General features: G+C 42.9%; 1 protein-coding gene across 4 annotated transcripts; it reads left to right on the forward strand.

The window, feature by feature from the left end:
* The first annotated feature begins 315 nt into the window (after positions 1-315).
* IscU (Iron-sulfur cluster assembly enzyme) lies at positions 316-18,619 on the forward strand. 4 transcript variants are annotated; one of them, XM_075895684.1, is made up of 6 exons: positions 316-526; positions 960-1,073; positions 3,889-3,999; positions 8,755-8,833; positions 11,876-11,987; positions 15,157-18,619. In XM_075895684.1, the coding sequence occupies exons 1-5, from the start codon at positions 437-439 to the stop codon at positions 11,983-11,985; spliced, it is 504 nt and encodes a 167-aa protein (XP_075751799.1). In that variant the 5' UTR covers positions 316-436; the 3' UTR covers positions 11,986-11,987; positions 15,157-18,619. The 4 variants fall into 4 exon arrangements, with proteins under 4 accessions (XP_075751799.1, XP_075751801.1, XP_075751800.1 ...); XM_075895686.1 differs by having other exon boundaries at positions 15,162-18,619; XM_075895685.1 differs by having other exon boundaries at positions 15,221-18,619.
* The last annotated feature ends 3,800 nt before the right edge of the window (positions 18,620-22,419 follow it).

A 22,419-nucleotide genomic window follows, 5' to 3' on the forward strand; every position in this document is an offset into this window, starting at 1 on the left:
TATAACCAAGCCTCAGCGATTGTAGTTAGGGGCCATCATTTAAAATTTATTTAAGCTATGCTCTGGAGTAAATAGTTCCTTTGGTGTGCACAAAACATTGCCTTTGAGATCTACAACAAAAACCCAGTGAACATTATCTTTCAAAACAAGAGCATGTACACACAAAAACCTTAAAAAACACAAAAGACTACTATTGTTTAGGTCAGCTTATAAGTTACAGCTCCTAAGCACGCAGAGATTAACGTTTCTACTAGTTGAACAAAAATAATTTGAAAACGAACCAAAAAGCAAAGTTACACTCATCATCATCAAGACGCACGCATGCGCGCCACAGAGCATCTGTACACGGTGCGGCGTCGTCGGGCGAAGAAGTGATTGGCGAAGTTAGCGTGAAAAAAATTCGACTTTCGAAGGCGTTCGAACACTGTGTCGCGTGATGTTTATGCGGACCCTGCACAGGTCTCTGTCGCCGGCAAGGAAGACATTGTCCATCGTCCCTGTCACCTCTGCGAGCTACCACGAGAAGGCGAGTACGCGCAGTGCCCGTGCATGCATTCCTGTACTGCGCATTACACCCTGCGCGATTCTCTGGGCTGATCATTTCAAGAAATCAAGCATTGTCCTTGCCTAACTCGAAGCCCTTCAAGTTGTCCGGCCGGTAATCAGCGTCGGACACATGTTTGCGACCTAATTTGTTCGTTTCTTCGCTTCTGTGGTATGCACACACGATCAGACACAGATATTGCAATGACCGACATTTACGTGGGGGGACAGTGCCGGCCGCAAAATGTAGTGCACTACGGCGAGAGGCCTGCGCGTGTCGAGTAAATGTAGAGAAGGACATTTCTTTGTTTATTTCGCCCTGGCAACAACTGCTGCGGTTAGCGAAACTAGTTCCACGCGTTATCTTTAAAAAAGTGTTTCCTGCCTCGTGCCGATTCCTTCTTTTTCCTTACCAGGTTATTGACCACTACGAGAATCCTCGCAACGTTGGATCCCTCAATAAGGACGACAAAAATGTCGGCACCGGCCTTGTTGGCGCGCCAGCGTGCGGTGATGTCATGAAATTGCAGGTAAAAGTGATTAATCGCGTAGAGATCATGCCTTGGAAGTCGATGCTTCATTGGTGATACAGGGAAGGCCGCTTAGCAGGCGCGGGTTTACGCTGGCGGTGAGTTACCGCTATGTTCGCGTATGTTTTGGAAAGCAGTAAACGGCATATCCACTCAAAAGGTAGAGATGCGATAAACGAAATCCTATTTATAAAATAATAACAAAAAAGAATGTGAGAAAAAAAATAGTTTTCTCAATTTCATGCGTTAGTCGTTACAATGCAAGCAATTCAGTTATGGGCAATCATTTTATATTTGTCTTGGGTTTCGAGGAAAACCAGGCCGTTCAATGCTTATCAGTTAGGTGCTTAATGACCTGACACAGCAGGCAGTGTCTTTTTGAATTGCCAAGTTAAACTAAGCTGTCCTGGCATATAACTAAGATGTGATGCCACATAATTACCTGCCACGGTTATCTAGTGGTTACGTTGCCAGATTGCTGACACGAAGGCCACCTTATCGAATTCTGGCCACGGAAACTACAGTTTCTATAGAGGTCACCAACACAAACATGAAACTGACTCTCTACGAGCTGCTTTTTTTTATTAGTGTATAATTATTTTGCCCTGTACCTCTCTATTTTCATTCTTTTTTTGTGCCTGTAAAGTATTACGATTTCATGGTCTGAGCCTCCATAAGAATGTATAACGAAACCACTTTTCTTCCAAAACCAGTTCACCAATCATATTGTAAACACTTCTTATGAAGTTCATTATTTTTTCCTTTGTTTTGCGCTTGTGAAACCACAATACAAATACTTGGTGAACATTTGCAGGAACACTTAGCATGTGTCTTTTTTTGTTTTAATTTCCGGTTTCGTAGAAGTGTACAGAGCTAAGATGCCTTTTTTTTTCTTTTTAAATTTGACCTTTTATGTATGTTTTGCTACTCCCCCCCTTACGTAATGCCCCATCAAGGACCCTTAAGGGATAATAAATGATGAGGTGAAAATGCCTGTGTACTTGGATTTAGGTACACATTAAAGAAGCCCAGGTGATCGAAATTTCTGGAGCCCCTCCACTGCTGTGTCCCTCATAATGGTATTGTGGTTTTGGGATGTTGAGTCCCAATGATCAATGAAATCGTGTGATTCTGATCTGACGTGGTTTAGGCCTTACCTCCGAACATGCTTTTATTTACTACTCATTATATCCAACTTTTTATTGAATTTGTTAGTTATGAAACATGTAATTACAGCTAAAGTTCATGGATTTTCTTGTGGCTTTGTGCTACAAACATGTGGTTGTCCATTTTTCTCTTTCTTAGCCGTTCCACTACCTTGCAGGTTTCCGCAGAACTCACTTGCATTACTTGTGTCCATGTGATTCAAGTTGTTGATGAATTTGCCCTCGAGCTGCCAATTGCCAGCTTCCTGGTTAGCTCAATCGATAGAGCGACCACCCCGAAAAGGCGTTGGTTCCAGGTTCGAACCCCAGACCACAAAGAATTTTTCGGCAACTAAGAGGCTTTTTTTTTTGATGAAATTACCTTGGATTTCTTTGTGTTTCGTGCTACAAACAGGTGGTTGTCTATTTTTTCTTTCTTAACCCTTCGGCTATGTTACAAGCTGCCACTCTAGCGTCGCCAGCGCGAAGTCGGCGACGGGAATGACAGCAGGTTGGTTCGTTTCCGTACGCAAGCAGAGACAGTGAAGAGATCAGAGACGTAGGAAAACAAAACAACTTTACTCTAGTGATATTGCAGCACACGGGATCTAACACAACACTTCAATACAACTAACAAAATACATCGACACTTGATACAACTAAAGAAATATATGACAGAAACAATAAATCAGCTTGCGAGAGAGAACTATTACAAACTACACGAACTAACCACAATAGGACTACGGAGGAGAAAGTTCGAAGATATAAACAGGTGAAGGCATACGTGTGATGACCGGCAGCGTTGTGTTCCCGACGATCGGATGCGAGAAGTCGAAGAGAGTTCTGGCACGACTGCGATGTCGGCGGTGTTGCAACGCTGGTGGCTCCGGGAGGCTAGTGCTTGCAGGTGACTTCGAGCAGGTTGAGCTAACTCGAAGCGAAGTCCCGATGTCTACGTTGCAGACGTTAATATCGCGTCACAGCTAGACGAACGGCTAAGTTTAGGTGGCCAGCCGATACAGAGCCACACTAAAAACTTCTAGAAGAGATGCTTGTTGATCTGTTTCTACACCATCTTGGTCAGCGACTAGTCTGCCTAGCAGGGCAAATACCTGCGCTTAAATCCCCCTCGAGTCTCCTCGCTCTTTTCCTTGGGGACAAGAGACCTCTACCTGGGTCCCATCATGCGCGTTTAATTGAGGGGAAACTCCGCCCCAAAAATATTTTGACCCCACCCCTTTTTAATAGGGAGAGGGCCCGCAACTAGCGAGAGTGACAACCTGTCGGGTTGTTGTCATACGGCTTGGCCACCAGAGCGTTTCCCACGCTTTTCTCCGTGGGAACGGTCAACCACTTAGCTCTCAGCCGGGCGTCTTGTAGTCTAATCCTTGTACGGGGTATACCGCGGCCTTCTACGACCTTGCAGACGCCGCCACAGTTACAAAAGGATTAACCGTCGGCGGCGACGTTCTAAGGAGAGCACCCCATTTTGCACTTATCGGTTCCCTTTCATGTGCCGCCGTTTCTCACGGTCAGTCGGGGAGTACGGCGCCCGTTAATTGCCGTGACACGGTGTCGCCGAAAATAGCCATCCGTGACAGGCTATCTTGTGGGTTTCCGTAGAACTCAACTGCAATGTTCATGGACATCTCACTTTTTGTTCTCTTTAGATCAAGGTGGACGACAGTGGCAAGATTGTTGATGCCAAGTTCAAGACGTTTGGCTGTGGTTCAGCCATTGCATCCAGTTCCCTTGCAACTGAATGGATTAAGGGAAAAAATGTAAGTGACTTGTGAAAGCTTTTGTTGACCTTTGCTAGTGAGAAAGCCTCATTAACCAAACAGTGTAAAATATTGCACACCGGACTTTTTTCTTGCATTGCGCCGATACTCTCATGCGTTATGAGAAGCATTTGAATGAGTGGTATTGCACAAACGAAATCGTCACAAAATTTTAGTTTAATAAACATAAGGATACCAGAGCAGCTCCAACCTTAACAAAATTTTGTTTGGCTGATTGTACATAGTACATTAAAGCATCAGCATCTTTGTGTTGCTTCTAATATTTCAGGAAATGTACCAAGACCTGTATTGTCTTTTCGATCTTTAGTAATGAAGGTGTATAGATGCGCCTACCTGCCATAGAATCCCGAGTAAGCGCCCTCATTCCTCTTTCAGAAAATTTGAAATATGCGCTGATGACTGCAAGCATCCCCCGTGCCTTCCTGCTGCTTTCACTGCTTCATTATTGAATTAGCTTAGTTTTAAAATTTCTAGTTTGGCGAGTGTGGTTAGGCCTAGTTTTTAAGAGTTATAGTACAGGGAGCGTGGTTACGTTAGGTTAGGTGCTGATGACAGTAAGCGTCCCCCCATGCCCTCCTGCTGATTTCACTGTTTCATTCGCTGTTTTTATTCTCTCAATGAAGGTGAATCACAACAGTGATGACATGCATACTCAATAAAGCATTTCGCTAGAAGCACATATGACTCTATCACTGCCATATTTAATTTTGATTTGTGACTGAGCAAGGGCCTCCCCCTCAAATATTGTCAGATTATCTTTCATCATTGGAGGGGGGCGGGGTGCTTATTTGTGAGTTTATGGTATTAACACAATTTTGGTGTTGCTGCAGTGTACCTTGTCTAGTTTGTGTGGAGTTTATTTATTTATTTATTTTTTTGATGGTTAGCAGAAACAAATTTATTGAAAGCCAATGGCTTTGTCGGTTGTGGCTATGGTCGTGTACGCAACTTGTTTATGCAAGTTGTGTCGACCTGTGGCCGAAAAAACAAAACAAAAACGGCAAGATGCATTGTGCATGAGACAAAGTGAACCAACCTCCTGCAGAGTCACCGTGTCTTGCCTTAACCTCAGTGTGGTGCATGTGACTGTAGCCGATCACATTGGAGAATGCACTATGGGGCTCGACGGATCGTTCTGTGTGTCGCGTTCCAGAGCCAACGTCAGAAGTATTAATTTTCTTTCAACGAAACGGAAAGCTGCCTGGGCACACACATTCAGCCTATGGTTTCATCTTTTTATATCAAAATGGAGCATGTGTGACTGCATAATAAGAAAGTATGTAATTAAGTGTTAATTACCATTAACTGCTGAAACTCACATGAAACAGCACTTTGTTTTCTTTCTTGGAATGTAATATTGAGTACTTCGGAATCACTGTATGTAAATTCGACGCACTTATGGACAGTGCATCATAGTTTGTGCCTGAAGGAGTTGGGTGCGTGAGTTGCAGATTACTCTTGATTTTAAATAATGTGCAGGCAGTAAGTGCTGGTACATTATTATTACTGTAGACTGCTATGAAACGGTACCTCAAGGGGCCGTTAGTTTACCGGGGGATGACCGAGAGTGCACGATCTTAAAACCAATCATATTTGAGGCACTTGTTTCTTTTAAGCAGCAGTTATTTTTAAGAAATTTTCATTTGCTGAGAGTCTATGGTACATCGAAAACATGTATGTACATTAGTTACTGAAAAGGATACATATGCGGTGTCCAGTTGCCTTGCCACATCAGTGATCGTTGTGGGCTTTACAACGATGCTTTAAGCAGTGTGAGTGATACCCTCGACTTGAGGTTTTGCATTTGTGTATGTATTTTATTTTGCCATGCGTATAAATGCTTGGTATTTATAATGCCTGCTCAATTTCACTGTGATCTCGTGCTAGTGTTGCACGACAGTTGTGCAACTTGTAGTTCCATAGTAAGAGGTTATCAGTATTGCATAGAACAAGGCTGTGTGGGATGATTGCTAGACCTGTTAATCGTTTTTTTTTTTGATACTGTAGTTACTATCGATATGGCACCGAACAACACTCACCTATTATTCAAATGCCACATACCATAGTGTTGCCGATGCTGAGATTTGTGCTACACATGGCTGTGAATGATATGTAACTTTTATAGCTATGTTAGCAGCCAAATGATTCTCATATTATGAACTTAAAATATTATTCTTATGCAATAGAAGTAGTAAGAACAAATGTAGCGAAGCAGCGTGTTCATCATTGTTACTAGAACTGCGTTTATCTGTGTCCTACCTGAAAGGCAGGCCACTTATTGTGGCATAGTGTAACAGTATTGTGGTCATATTTGGGTTGTGGTATAACCAACATGAGTTTAGCGAAGTGCAGTGGCATTACTCTGTTACTCGGCCACTGTAACAAGAAGTACAGTAGCAAAATATTGCTTTTCTCGTGGCAGGGTAAAGAAAGCAGAGTGTGGAATAAATGTGAACAGGCTTTTGTTTTTCTCTGTTGTACCATGGTAAAATCTGTCCGTCTGCAGATATGAATACGAACGGCAAAATAAATCTTACCAGAGACGTTCACATTCACTTGCATCATTTGTAATACCGTTGCATATTTTGGGTTATGAATTAGTGTGAAATAAATTCCAAGCAACAATATGTCTACTTATCTTGAAATTGCTTCAAACGTCGTAGGTTGCCTGAACTTTGATAATTTTCACAACCCCTCCACTTTCCAGCTAAAGTGCATTTCGAAATCTTTTGTAACAGAGCCGTAACCAGAAGGGTAGACCATTCCCCCCCACCCCTCAAAAGAGATATCAGGCTATGCTCCAGTGTTGCAATTATTCAGAATTGTTATATTACCTGATCTAGATCAATAAATTCTCCTCCGTTACAGCTGTAACTAATTATGCTTGTGAGGGAATCGAAAGCTTCAACTACATTGTTGCCGTTTCAGTTCCTGTGTGAACCTTGTCTTAATATCTATATGTTGATTAAATTATTGATGGTTTATTTTCGTGTGCCTTCCTATTTGGCACAGTTCTTCTTCAAGAAAGCGCACTCCATACCCCCCTCGCCCCCTTTTCCAGGCCAGTTTGGAATGTATGCTACTCGATAGATCTTACATAGCAAGAATTAAAACTTGCATTGTTTTCGTATCACAGTGGCAGTTTGCAATTTTTTTATGTGCAGAGTCACTGCACTAAGACAGTGCAAGTGTCTTCTTGAACATTCTGAGGAACCTTAGTTTAGGCAGATGTGTCTGATTTATGTTTTTGACGTAGTAGTAGTAGAAAACTTTATTATTTACAAAATGCAGACAGGCTAGAACACGAGTGCCCCGAGGAATACACAGGGTGAAGAGCGAAGTCTGTTTGGCAGGGTGGTGCCCCTATTCCAGGGCCCCACTGGCGCGAGCCATTCGTTCAGTTCTGTCGATCAGTCGCAGCTGATCCAGCACGGCTGGGCTAGACAGCAGCGCCTTCCATTCCTCCCATATCCATTGGAGTCATGTTCTTCGTCATGCTCTGCACAATCCCACGTGATGTGAAAGAGTGTTAGAGTGGCTCCACACCACGAGCATATATCTCTGTGCGCCATGGGGTAGAACAGGTAAAAAGTGTGCAGATTTATGCAAGTGTTAGTCTGTATTATTCTTAGCGCTGTTGCCTCCGCAGTGCTGAGCTTGCTATGAGGACGTGGATACAGCTGCCTATTTTCCCTGTAGTACTTTAGGATCGTTGTAAAACAAGGGTCCAGGGGTGTAGGGTCGTCAATTGCATTGTCTTGAGTGGCTCGGTGATTTGTGAAGCCTCGAGCCGCCTCGTTCGCGAGCAGGATCCCTGTCATGCCCTCATGCCCCGGTGCCCAAGTCACAGTTTGTACGTATTTTACTTTGGGATTCCATCCTGTCCCAACCAATATACGGAGAGCTCCTGTGCTCCAATTTCGCCCTTTAGATAGTTTCTGCAAGCTTTTTGCGAACTTGTAATGATTGTTCATGGAGCGTTTCGGGTCCATCCCTCTTTTATTGCGAGTGCTATGGCAACCTCGTCTGCTTGTGTTGTCGACGCTTGATATATTGAAGCGCAGGCTGTATTTTTCCCTCTACGGTCGGTGACTACACACCCAGATCTCTTTGCATTGATCTGATAAGGTGCGTCGTCAGTGAATCTGGCTGTGTTCAGAAATCTTGTCATTTTGTCAATGTAGTCAGCCCTTGCCTTTCTTCTCCAAGCATGCAGAGTAGGATCCATGTTGCTTGGTGGGATCCATGCGTATTGCAATACGGTGTACCATTCTCTAAGTTCGCTTGGTACTTCTTTAGTTTCTTGGTGTTTTTGTAATAATGTATCGCACCCTAGTTTTGTTAGGATTGCTCTGCCTGTTGGGGTCTGGAGAAGGCGATTTTCTTGCGCTAGTAGGTGGGCCTCGGATAATTCTTCAATTGTGTTATAAAGACCAAGTGCCAGTAGCTTCTCGTTTGAAGTAATCTTAGGGATGTCTTGTAGGCCATTCTGATTATTTGGTTTGCTTTTTCGTTTTCTTTCCTGTTCATAATTTGATACGGAAGCCAGTATGTAATACGGCTGATCACGAAGCTTTTCACCAATTTTACATAAAACAAAGTAAAAAATGCTAGTGCTGACCAGTTCGTTCTTTTGTTGACGAGTGCTTTAATTTTTTGAGCAACATTGCTGCAGTTCTAGGGAAGTTCAGCGTGCACCAGAAGTAAATCTTGGGTTACTGCTTTTCATTTCAGGTAAATGAAGCTATGAAGATTAAGAACACAGACATTGCTAAAGAGCTGAGCCTTCCTCCAGTCAAGCTCCACTGTTCAAGTAAACAATCATTTCTTACCCTTTTTATGTGTTTAATTTTTTCTTCCACAGTGTGCACTTAGAGCATCATGACACGAAAATTTATATTGGATAAAATATTGGCAAACTACACCGTGTTTCACAATATACGTGCAGTGCACGAAATGCTTTTGCTGCACTGCTGGTAGACTGATATTGATTGTGCAGGCTGTGCAGGGCTGGTTTTTATTTTGTTATTATAACCATACACTTGTCAAGTTTTGATTGCTAGATAATGTAGCTGAAATTACATTGAGGTCTTAGGGAGCCTCTCATTGAGCAGCTGTATTAACATGATATCGTTAAGAACCCCATTTCACAAAAATTCTTCAGTCTGCGTAAGCGTTATTTGTTGTGGGTGAAAAATCGTCTAGTTCGTGACTGAGAAATACAGAAAAGGTGACGAAATAATGAAGATTTCCGGGTCTGAGTGAGGATCAATCCTAAGCCGTCTGTGTAGAAAGCAGGTGTTCTACCTCATAGCCACGAAATTTGTTGAAACTGCTGTGTAAAAAAAGCATTGTCAGGTAGTATAAGGAGTGTTCATTAAGGCAGCATTTATTACGTGGCTGAAGGGTAGAATCGAACGAGTTGTCAAAAAGTTTGAATTGAGCTACAAGTAGGTGTTTTAAAGGCTCACCCATGACAAAAAGCGCTCAGACACGTTCCATCACCATCATCTGCAGTACAGTGAACAGCTGCGTAGGTTCGCGTGTTGCCCTATGGACGCGTAGTGGTCCCTTGGCTCATTTGCAAAAGAAATAATTATATCACAGTGTGCGCTTAACAACTTTGCTTGCAATAAGCATTGAAGATACTTTGAAACAGCCAATGTTGCGTGCACAGTCATTTGTTTCCTTATGGCACAGTTGTGGCATGAATCGAGAATTAAAGTAGGTTAACTTTCTTTATAGCACAGTTGTGGCACGAACCGAGAATTGAAGTAGGTTAACTGTTCAGTAGGCAATGTGTATAAGGCTTGAATATACTATCGCCACCTACTCTTGAAGGCTGTTGTGTAGAAGCAGGAGTGCGGCATAACCTCACAGCAGACCAGCGGAGAGGCCGAGCGGTGAGAGGGCGTGCAGAGAGGGGACACTTGGACCGAGATTTGGCGAGACTGACGGGAAAGTGCTTTTCTGCGTTTATTGCAGGTGATATTATGGAAGGGGAAGAAGGGCAATTGGTCAGTCAAGCACGGGTCACATGACCAGCATGGCCATGCCGGATTCGTTGGGGGAAACTGGCATAGTGTAGACCTAGCTCCACACAGAACAGGAAGCTTTGCCGCACTGGTGTATTTGCATGATGCCCTCCAATTTTTGTCTTTATTCGCCAAGTTCCAGGCATAGCAGCACAACTGGCTGAACAGGCCTGCGAATGTAATTACGGCCATGATGACATTTTTCTGCTTTACGATACTTTATGCCTGTAGAGGCAGTAGCAGTCAGAACACATGCGAAAACAATCGCCTTTCTCGGTATTGTGTGTGCCTCCCGAATTTTTCTGTGATGTTGACACTACTCACTTTACTCATTCAGCATCGCAGGGGTTCTCCTATCCCGATCATTCTAGTGACCTAGTTGTGAGGTCGTGGCAACTCAGATAAGCATTCACGCATACTTTAAAACCAAATGAAAGGATCTTATTGGCCACATTCACTACTAACAATCACTCAGAAGTGCCCACCTATGCAGGAGAATCAGACAAGACAAACATCTAAAGATTTAAAGTTTGGTGTGAAGAGTACTTAAAACTTTCACCCTAATTTCACGTGCCATATTCCTGACGGTAGTCTCATTTGCATTTCTGTCGTGATAAGTACAATCTGGACAAATTTCGCACTGGTGTTTTAGCTTGAGTAGGGAAGTAGCACTTCTTCCGTACTAAATACTGTGTACCAATTTGATTAATAGCAAACTTTCAGTGTTCCAGCTTGATGACGCAGTGACGCCATTCCTGGGTCACAAAGCAGTTCAGAAAAAAGTTCTATGTTCCTTCTCATTTTTGTTTTGACAAACAAATAAATAAATGGATGCAATTATCAGGAAATTATCAGGATGCAATTATCAGGAATTTTTTACATCTAGCTGCTTTGCCACGGAAAAAGTGGAAGTGCATGTTTAATAGTTCGGCTTGATGAAGTATTGTTTACATGAACACGAAATTTCTATCATGTCCATGTGGGTAGTCACAATATTGTTTACCTGCTTTGTAGCACAAAGGTAGAATGAAATCCATGCAGGTTTCTCGGAAAGAAAGCTTCTTACTCTATGAAAGATACTTCTCCTGTTATGGGGATCAAACCCAGGGCCAACATCAACTCCTATTTTTCATCAGCTACAAAAAGGGTTCTTCCTGAGAAATCGGCACTCACCGCAGTGGTCTTGTAGTTATGGCGCTCAACTGCTGACTTGAAGCTTACGAGATCGAATCTTGGCTGCGGCGGCTGCACTTCAATGGGGGCAAAGCGCGTGAGACCTGTGTAATTACATTTAAAGCAAATAAAGTACATTAGACGGTCTAAATTTTTGAAGCCCTCCACTGTGGTACCCCTCAATGGTATCACAGTTCTGGAACAAAAAGCCCCAACAATTATTCAGTTATGAGAAATCTGTATGGATCTATCTACAGCTTTGTGTTACAAAACAGATGGTTGTTGATGTGTTCCTTTCATAACCCTTCCACCCCCTTTCAGGAATCTGTAGAACCAATTTGCAACAGAAAGTATGACTGCTGGCACATAAGTTGGTTGCCCTTGTATGTCATTTCTATACTAACAAACCTAATGATTCTTTAAATATTCTGCTTATGCTTAATCATTAGGTCAGCTTTGTCAGCCAACCTTTTTTTATTGTCTGTTACATACTGCAGCTTATAGTTTGTAAGCGTTTGCTCCGTGGACTAAACGCCAGGTATGCCTTGCTCATTGTACACTTTGCTCATTATTGCCTAGCTACACTCTTGCGCCGTTGTGTGATTTAGTGAATTGTACAGTTACGCAATCTCGCTTTATCATTTCAGTGCTTGCCGAAGATGCCATCAAGGCCGCTCTCAGTGACTACAAGCGAAAGCGAGGGGATCAAGGGACACCCAAGACGAGCGCAGATGCCTCTGCAACTAGTAATGGCTGAGGGTTTGTAATGTTTGTTTAAGTTGTAGGAAGGTGAACTTTGTTGGAGTTGTCAAAGAACTGTAGCTGCCTCTCTTGCAAAGTAGAATAAAGGGCAGTTTGCCGAGATTAACTGAAGTCGAATTTACAATGTCTCTATTTCGTGCATGGCGACAGCTCTTCGAGTATGTGCTTGTGTGGTGGCTTGTGGGGAAGTTTTCAAGTGCGTAGCCTCAGATGGAAGGATATATGGCTTTAAAAGAGCCCTACAGTGCTTCTGAGGCACCAATGTTTTATTTGTTGTTTGCGTGTAGTGATGACTGGGGATAATTTAGCATAGGTCTAAGCACCGATGTCAAGTGATTTACCGTAATTACTCGAATCTAACGCGCACCTTTTTTCCGTTTAAGCGAGTTCATAAATCGCATGCGCGTTAGAATCTAGTACGAACAAAAAAATTACGGTCAATCTATTGCCATCGGCAAATCCAAAATGGCCACCCCCTACGTGCGTCGGCATGGCGCGTCGGCCATTTCTGCCTATGTGTGTCTCATGTGCGGCACTTCGTACGTGTGCTGAGGAGTTCGTCATCTAGTAGTGCATTAGCATCGACGGCGTGGAAGGGCCGACTCCAAAAAACTCGAGTGCACCACGATGCCGCTCTTAAAAGAAAAGTCATCGCGTGTGCAGAAACGGACGGAAATCGGGCCGCATCGCGGTCGTTCGGAGTTCCCGAAACGTGCGTGCGGGACCGGCGGAAACAAAAGCAGAAGATTGTCGACAGCAAAGCTTCACGCAAAGGCTTCAGTGGACCACAGCAGGGTCGGTTTCCGCAAATTAAAGAGCTGCTCGGCGAGTATGTGCTTGAGCAGCGAGTGGCACAGCGGCCCATGACCACAGAACTGCTCCAAGTGCGGGCTATGTAATTAGTCTTAGAAAAAGGTCTTATGCGGAGCCAGTTTAAAGCGAGCAGGTGCTGGCTAACTAACTTTATGAAGAGGGAAGGCTTTTTCCTCCGAAGGGGAACATGCATATGCGAAAAAATTTGCGGAGGAGTACGATGAAAAGCTTCACAGTTTTCAGAGGTTCGTCTTAAACTTGCGGCGCAACAACGGCTACCTGCTTGGGCAAATCGGGAATGCTGATCAGACGCCTCTTGACTTCGACATGCCTGGCACCACAACCGTCGGGAAGAAGGGGACGAGGCAAGTTCGTGTGCTGACATCGGTCCACGGTAAAACTACAGTGACGGCAATGCTCTGTTACACGTCAGATGGGCACAAGCTTCGCCTGTACCTCATATTTAAATGGAAGACCCTCCCGAAAGGAGTCGTTTTTTCAAGTGGTGTGATCGTGCGGGCTAGCAAGAAAAAATGGGTGCGCGTTTCAGTCGATGTCTTACGTTTTTTTTTTTTTTTTTTTTTCACGGTGGAAATCGGGTGCGCGTTACAATCGAGGGCGCGGTAGAATCGAGTAAATACGGTAGTATTTTAGTCGCACAGTAATGTCACCACACAGCTGTTGTCACTGCATCAGCTTGTAGTGGCACTTGCTGGAACTGTTGCCAGTGGAAAGAAAAGCGCGCAAGAATTGGCATCAAAACTCAGATTACTATTGGGTGTCATTTTTCTTTTCTGTGCTTTCTCATTGATACTCAAAGAAATGTAGTCACAATGAAAACGTCACTACTGCTACAAAGCTAGACGAAGATGCTCTGGCTGCCATTTTGCCTCAGGTTTTTTTGTTTGTGCTGGTCAGATGTTCATATAAAAGGCCCTTTTCTTTCCCTTCTTGCTTCTGTACGCTTGTGAGCTGCTTCGTTCCGCACGTGGGGTATGCCCGTGATTGTTGTTGAAGTGGCGCATGTAATCTTTTTGTTGATGTCGCTGCACTCTTGTAGTTCTTTGGGCTGTCACCGAACAGTCCGTGGAACAAGTTTGCACAGTCTCGGGGTTCTCGAACAATAGAGGCAACTGCGCTTCGTCGCCCTTATCGTTCCACAATTTGATAGGAGAAAGTGATGTGAATTGTAGTTGTGAGGAACGCTGGACAAAGCCTTGCTCCAAAGCAGTAGCACCTGCTCAAATTCGCACATGAGGGGTCAGGCACTACGTTTTTTTTACTATGGCAAAGACATCAGGACAAGCAGCAATGCTGTGCAAGCCTCCCCTATGTAGGAGCTTTCAGCTCATTCCATTGGCACTGCATTGCATCATCAGTAGCAAGTGAAATGAGGTCATATGACCCAGAAAAATTGGGTAAAGGATAGGCATTTTTTTCTTGTATGTTGAACATTCTAGACTGAATAACTTCAGACTGTGCCCACCTATCACTGCCGTTCCCCTGCTTTCTTACAATACTGACACAACATGGTTAGCATTCAACAGAAGAAAAGATTTCATCAACAATGCATTTATTTGGTGTATACTGCAAGCGTGTGTCAAAAAGGTATCTATGAGTTGCTCTAGTCATGACGTCGAGCACTTTTTTCTTTTTTTTGTCTTCTTCTCACGTGCAGCTTTCAATGTGAGCACGTGCGCAAGTACATGACGGCCGTCTGCTGGAGCAGCAGTAACTATGTAGCCGACAATGTTCAAGTCAGCCAATGGCTGTGAATATGGGTATACTATGGTGTGGTTATTTGGGCATATGGCGTCATCTATAGAAAGAAGAGGGAATGATTTCTGGCTGACTGAGGATTTGTAATTGTAAATTTTTAGTCGCATGTTTGCGTGTCTTCAAGAGCTTCGACTATCGATCAGCAGCATTTTCTGACCTTGCTGATTAAGTGCTACGGGGCCCTTTTAACATGTATAGCAGGAGCCCGTTGCACTGACCAGTCACTATCATTCATTCAGGAATTCCTGTCAAGATCACTTTCGTTTAAACTTTACATTAGTGACATAGTAGTTTAGTAGTGTGGATAAGTTAAACAAAACTTTGAAATAGACATTATTAATATCTTTACTTTTTTCTAATATGGCAAATATGCCTTGGGCGTGCTTATGCAACTGTCACTTGAGAACATTAGAACTCCCAGTTTCTCCTGTTTATTAAGTTGTTATGCTAAGTGTATGCCAGACCTTTCTTTTATTTTTTTGCATGAAATAAATCAAGTTCTGTTCTGTCGAACATATGAGTTATCCTTTGTGGTACAGGAAATTATAACTCAGACCGTTGCCTTAATCCCTAGCCCAGGTCCCGGCTTCTCTGGTGATGATCACTGGTGAAGTGTCTGTCACTTCATGTCTGTGCAGCCTTTGGAGTGCTGAAGAACTGCAGCACCATTTTCCCCCGCCATCTGGGGTGAGGACAGCACATTTATCAAGAGGAGCTTGTGATGAAAGCATTGATGGCATGCTAAGGAATTGCAAAAGCTTCGTTAGTCTAATCTAAGGGAATTCGCTCAACATTGGTTCTAAAGATTGATGAAAACTGCCTAGCTAGGCACAAACATAACAAAAAAGAAGTTTCTATATCAGGAATCGACACCCTTTGCACCATTATTTTTTTTTTACTTTATTTAGTGTGTCTTTTACTTTTGCAATCATGTCCTGACACTTGAGCCATCTCGTTGTACTTGCTGAGATCAAGGCAAATGCAAGTTATCGATATGCAAGACATACGCCTCGAAACCTCGAGTTGACTGTTTGTTCACTTTGATGAATGCATATCTTATTTCAAAAGCAGAAGCAAAAATAAACAATGAAAGCACTAACTTGGCACCATGACCCCTTCTTTGTTTTCTAAGTACCTGTTTCTTGCCTTTTTGATTTGAAACAATATATGTTGAATCAAACTGGGTCATTTTACACAGGGAGCTGCTTTTTACACCATAAGTTGTTAATAATAGTATGCAGTGTTTTACATCACAAAAGCACAAGCTGTTATAGCCTAGCCCTGGAAATGAAGCTACACGTATTAACAAATGTCTTTGTGAACAGTATGCTGACCAGTTGCTGAGAATATCAATAGCTGATATGTCAGGTATGTTGCCAGCTGTGTGATCCAACAGCTGGAAGCTAGACCGGGGAGGGTGGGTGGTTTGTAATATCTGTACAACCTTTACGTGTGGCAAATCACTGACGAGAGGTGCCATCCCACTATGTGCTGGTTTACTTGAGCTGATGCTGTACTTCATTTTCATGACTACATTGCGGAACTCTACATTTGGAAGTGTGTGTCAAACCTGCAAGTAACGTGTAGTAAAATCTCATTAGAAGAGACATTGATACAAAACGCTCGTTGACACATTTGGACAGGGCCAGGTCGGCGTCCCGATGATAGTCATGTCAACATCATCATACAATGCAGAGGCTTGATGCTGCTGGATACCTGCAAGAAGTAATTGCATATAGTGGTGGCAGAAGTCTTACATTGCAAGATAAAGTAGGAAGTGTTGGTAGGCCAGAGCCAAGACAAAGTACAGGGAGAACTACGCAAAGTCAAAACACACTGAGTTTGTGCACACATTATGCCTATTTTTAGGGTGTCCTACAGTAAATTTTTCACTTTTTTTGGACGGACACAGCCGGATGTCATTCCTTGCGTTGTCACTTTGTCCGTGGCTATTTCTTGTCATTTCTTGCAGGCTTGCAAAGTGAAGTGCTCTGTATCTAGTAGTTGGGAAGGAAGCTAATAATATCTGCTGTCACACACATACACACAAAAAAAAACTGCTATGAACAAGTTCTTAAGTTGTAAACAGACTTTGTTACTCATGTATAATAAAATTGTCGTGTCTGATTACTTAGACTTTTTATAATTTTTGTTTGCAAGAAGCCTTGCTTACAAGCATAAGTCTGCAAGCTCACTCATCAGCCGATGCACTCAGACTCGAGAGTCATCAGTCGGACTTTGAGCCTGGCTGGGAAAAATTTTTATGAGTCTGACCGAGTCCAACTGGAACAACATTTTCGTGACTTTGAATCCTTGTGAGTGTGGTTGAGGAAAACATCGGTGAATATGAGTCCGAGTGAGTCCCAAGGGCAAGATATATTTCACGAGTGAGTCTGAGTGAGCTCCACATTTTTTCCTGACTTTTGGTTACAAGAGACATGTTTCCTAGGTCCCTGGAGTGTCCCTTAAAACAAGGCTTGTATCAGCGATGTCCTATGAATGTTTTGCATCCGATTGGTGAGTGTGAGGCTTTGTAGTTCACAAGAATGTCTATGTTAGTGTTGTGCATGCAAAAATTCTAAATGAGCAGAACGTGACACTGTAGTGTCAGTTGGTTTGCAGTTGGTTTGTTGCAGTTGGTTTGCTGCAGTTGGTTTGTTGCAGTTGCAAAGTTGCAGTTAGTTTGTTTAATTTTTTTGTAATATGTAGCTTTATGTTTACTCAAATCACATGTAGAATTCAATAACACTGTCATAAATTAATGCAGTTACTGTCATGAAATGTATCAGTAGCACTGACATTCACCATCAGGTTGTTTTCAGTGTTACCCCTGCAGACTACAGTGGTTTTATTCTTGGCACAAGCATTGTGCCTGTTGGTGGGAGCACAAGCAAGTTCTGATGGCATCTAGTTAGGTATAGCTGAGGCATTCTTCAGACTTGAGGCCTGTCATGTGGTAGATCTGATGTACCTTGGTGCTTTGAGATGTTAAACAAAGAGAAGTAAGATGTTCAGAACAAATATGGAAATGAAGGTAATTTATAATCTTCAACCATGATAATTTTGAATTAAACTGTGCACATATTTAATGCTCATGAAATGCTTCCTTTATGTTGTGAGTGTTGCAGTTGCTGTGAGCTGCAGTAGTAGTAGCATGCAGTAGATACAAGTGCTGGTCTAGAATTGTTTTGTGTGATTAACAATGCTGAGGCTTTTACTTCCATTTCCCTCTCCCTCTGTTGTCCTCCACATAATAGCTTGCATGTTCATATACTGTAGTGCTGCTGCTTAGTTTCTCAGGTCTTCTTTTACAATACATTCATTAATTTACTTCCTTTTTATTATGAACATTACATTGTCCTCACCATATATCATAAAACTTCTTTACTCATAGAAACACCCTAATGATTCTTCTCTGAGCAAATACATTTTACTTTTTTTTTTTCTGTTTTATGTGTTGGCCTTCGGGCTTTGTATCAATGCCATGAGTTGCTGTACTTCACAGAGTAGAAGAGACAAGCAATGTTCAGTGTGCATATCTGCAAAAATGCTTGACTACAATCATGCCCAAAGAAATTTGCATATTGAAAACAATAGGAGTGATCCTGATTAGAAAAGGCCATAGAGAACTTACTAAGATTTTATTATTAGCTCACTATGTTGGAAATCTGCTTTCATAATTTTATACTGTTGCCAACTTGGCTTGGTTGCGGCACTTAAAATGACAGAATTGGTGCGCTTTCTTTGTGCTTCATGGTCTTGCATCTGACCGCTTGTCATCGTTTTGTGTCAAATACATTGGGAGCCCAGTTTGGGATTTATAAGTCCAGCTCGGCTGTTCAGCGACACAGAAGAAAATGGTGCAAATATGCAGCGGCAACTTTCAATTACCATTATTTTTGCCCACACACAAAACAGTATAGGTTATGGTTGGCATTTATGTCGAAATTTTGCCGTTCTGAAGGTTGTAAGATGTGAATGACTAAAATGTGCATATTTTTTTAATGCAATAGCATTAAAAAGCTCGTTTTTGGAAATTTCGGTGTCAGCGTCGTTGGTTGTCAGCAAAAAATCATGATCTTATGCGTGACTGAAAAATCGAGAATGATGCAAATAAAATAAATTATAAAAATTTCTGGGTCAGAGTGGAGACCAAACCAGGGTCGTTTAGGTCCGAGTGGCGATCGAACTCCAGTCGTTTGTGTGGCAAGCGGATGTTCTACCAGACGGCCACACATCTGCTTTTGAATACAGTGAAAAGAACTTTCGTTCCTTGGAAATGCAGTGAAAGTAGCTTTGATGCTTTACAAACACACACGTCCTGTATACACGCTTCACACAGCAACATGAAATATTGCAGTAACAATGCGTGGTACAAGCACTCATTTCCAGTGGGCGTCAAAACATGTGATTATCATAATGGCTTCGTCGTTTAAAGCCGGTCACTTACTACGAAAGGCGCACACGGTACTGCGCCTATTCCCATTAGGTGGCGGCCCCACCCTGGCTGCAACCGTTCGGGATTTTACACATTGTTTGCGGATGCAGTGTGCTCGCTGCGCTTGACAAAGAAATTCGAATTGGGCTAATTCCGAAAGCTTATGATGCCCGCTTTTGAATGACGCCTAGTGTTAATGCCTGGTCGGAAGCATTACCTTATAGCAATGGAAATAGTGTGTGCAACAAAAAGCATTTTCGCTGTACAAGCCTCCGTTGTGCTGCGAGTACGGCGAAACTATTCATCATAACAAAGCGGGATTTACTGTGTCTTTAGGAGGAAGTCCAATTCAAGGTTTCTATGAAGAGATATTGGACATAAACTAATTATTTATTTAGTTATGCTCCAATGAAAATGGCCAAAATAATTAAGCTTTTGTGGGAATATTTTCTTTTCTTTTCAAAGCAGAACGATAGTATTCAGGGGCTATGTAGACTATAAAACACTTACTTTCCATACAAAGTTCTTTTGTGCTCTGACGAAAACTTGATGAATGATTATTGTGTCAATCCGGCAGTTTATGGCTGTACTTAATCACGCATTGCTGATGAAGCGACAGAACTATACAAGCTGATACTCTGAACTTCTGCATAATGAAGAAGAAGGCCCTTTCTCTGATTCTATGAAGAAAAACTTTTGTTATCCTTATTAGGAAACCTGCAAGACAGCAGTGAATTTGGGTAATTTTTCTGCTGGTCAGTTCCGCAGAAACTCGTTTTTTTTTCTTTTACACCCTAATTACCATTACCAATGAGTATTGCACATCAGTAGATGCATATTGTGTCTTGTATCTACTTTTGCTCACTAACTTGACCGCTCAGTGATTCAAACAAAATATTGTCAATGAAACATAAATCTCACAGGCATTTTTTGGTGGTTGCTCTATCTATGAAATGAAAAATCAAATTATTTTATGCAAGTTCAAACGTTCGCCAAATGTGTGGCAATTAAGCATCATAAAGCGGATAGAACAAGCATCGGTTATTTCTACAGGCTTCATAGTTTGCCTCACGAAATAAGTCTAGTCGCTGCGTGTAACAAGCACCAACCGTAAAAGGAGAAGAGCCCTTTCCACTCACACCAAGTAAGCAGGTGGGGTGGTCTCATCAAGCGGCAAATGGTTTCGGTACGCCGGAAGATAGCGCGTTCGTCACACGTGCGCAGAACCAGCGTTCCCCGGCACGTCATTAGTAATGTACATCTCTTCGTGATTCAGCTACTCGTATTCTGCATGTTCCTTTGAGTGTTTTCGTGCCTGTAAGGCTTGAAATCGGGAAAGGAAATATGCCGACAATGTTTTTTTCTTTCTTTCTTGCCTTGCATATGAAGACTTTTCACATTTCAAATACTCAACAAAATACGAAAGTACCACAAAATACAATGAAAAACCGTCAGCTCTCAGCTGACTATTGATCAATACTTCGTCATTCGTACCAATGGTTCGATGCGCAAAGTCTACTCTGGTACATCCTCTTGTCCCTTCAGCACTTCAAGAAAATGGAACACTGATTCGCAAAAATATTGTCACGAAGATCGCAATTCTACATCCGCAGTTGTGGTGAACGTTCGCAAAGCTTGTAATTGCCAAGAATTTCAGAGTAAGTCTGTAGAGCACCTTGCCGACAACTTCTACTGACCAGTATTAGTAACGTGTACCCAAGGAGGTAAATGCATCTTAGTTGCAATGGTGCGAAGCAACGGAACTTTGTCGGAGATGCAGGATGTGCTGGTCGTAGTGGCAGGATATGCAATGCACGGGACCCTAGAAAAGTTATATTGCCCTAAATGCAGAGACGTGTTCAATATGGATAAGACGATCACTGTCTGCTACTCGTGAGTCCTACGGTGTCGGGAAGCATTTTGACCGAGAAGAACCAGTCTACGTAGTGATAACGTTGTTGCCCACAGCTACTTTGCCATAAAGAAGCTTGCTGCGTAGCCACTACTGCGACTAATGCATGAAACACTCTGGTTCATTACAAAGTAGATAGCTGGCAGTGCAATCGCTGGTCAACAAAGAGTAATCTGACTTAACGCCCTTGTGAAGGGCCACATGAACAAAATGGTGCTGATACATACACTGCAGCACTGATGAACATATTAAATGCGAAGCATTTAAAATGCAGACGTATTTTTTTATTTTTGGGCCTAAACATGGTGGGGGAGAGGGCCCCCCCCCAAAAAAAAAATCTTGTCGTTGGCCCGAAAAAAAAAACGGCTGCGCTGTGCCGACTGCTGCCTCCCGTCTCGTATCACAATGCGCATGGCAACCGCTTTTTTGTCGAAGTTTATTGTCTTCGTTTCTTTCTTTTGCCCCCCCCCCCACCCTTTCTTTATATGTATCATCCAACCATTGCTTAGTGTCCATCGTAGTCACCGATAGCTTGTTCAAGCGACCTTCGTGCGTAAAAAGCCTTCGCAAATCGTTAAACTTACATTTGAGAGCACTCAAAGTGCCACGCCGTGGCATTTTTAAAATTTCGTGCACTTCAAACAAACCCGGCTGCGGCGGCTGCATTTTCGCTAGAGGTAAAAATGCTGTAGGCGTATGTGCTCAGATTTGGGTGCACGTCAAAGAACCCCAGGTGGTCGAAATTTCCAGAGCCCTCCACTAGCACGCCTCATAATCATATGGTGGTTTCGAGATGTTAAACACCACATATCAACAAACCCTGAAAAAAATTATCCATTGTTATTTTTCCGTGACTTGAAAATTTTGTTATTTCTGGATAAGAGCTACAAGTATTGTATAGAAATTTTTTCTCTAGAGTCAGTATTTGGAAAATTTGTTAAGCAACCTTTGTTAAATACTGTGCTCGGCGGATAAAAAAATATATTCTGACGTGCTACATACAGATAAGAACAATACTGCGCAGCTGGAGATGCGTATCACTCATTTTAAATTTTATTGCTTGATGTTTTTTAGCTGAAACAGCCTGTATATGCTGCAGTGTCTTCTAGATGGCGTCGCTTCGACCTCAATGCAAGCCTCGCGAACGGGAAGCCTTCTTACTGCTTTAGAGCTCAAGTTGGAGATTGTAGAGCTCAAGAGGAGAGAGTGAACGGCGAAAGCAGTGGCGTGGCACTGCACCTACCCTCTCCTACTCTCCCTCCACCCACGCGGGAGCTCCGCCGAGCTCCCGCGATGAAAGTGCCCTTATACACCAGAGCGCTCTCCTCCTCTCCACTCACTCCATACTTCCACTCTCCGTTACTCCGCCCGCACCACCTGCCACCTGCTCCGGTTGATAGGGGTGAGCATGGGCGCACGCGCCCGCAGCTGTTGCTATGGGAGAGGGAGTGAGAGCGGAGAGATAACACCTGCCGGTGCGCGGACAT

The sequence above is a fragment of the Rhipicephalus microplus genome, chromosome 5 (assembly GCF_043290135.1).
Source record: "Rhipicephalus microplus isolate Deutch F79 chromosome 5, USDA_Rmic, whole genome shotgun sequence".
Classification (NCBI taxonomy): domain Eukaryota; kingdom Metazoa; phylum Arthropoda; class Arachnida; order Ixodida; family Ixodidae; genus Rhipicephalus; species Rhipicephalus microplus.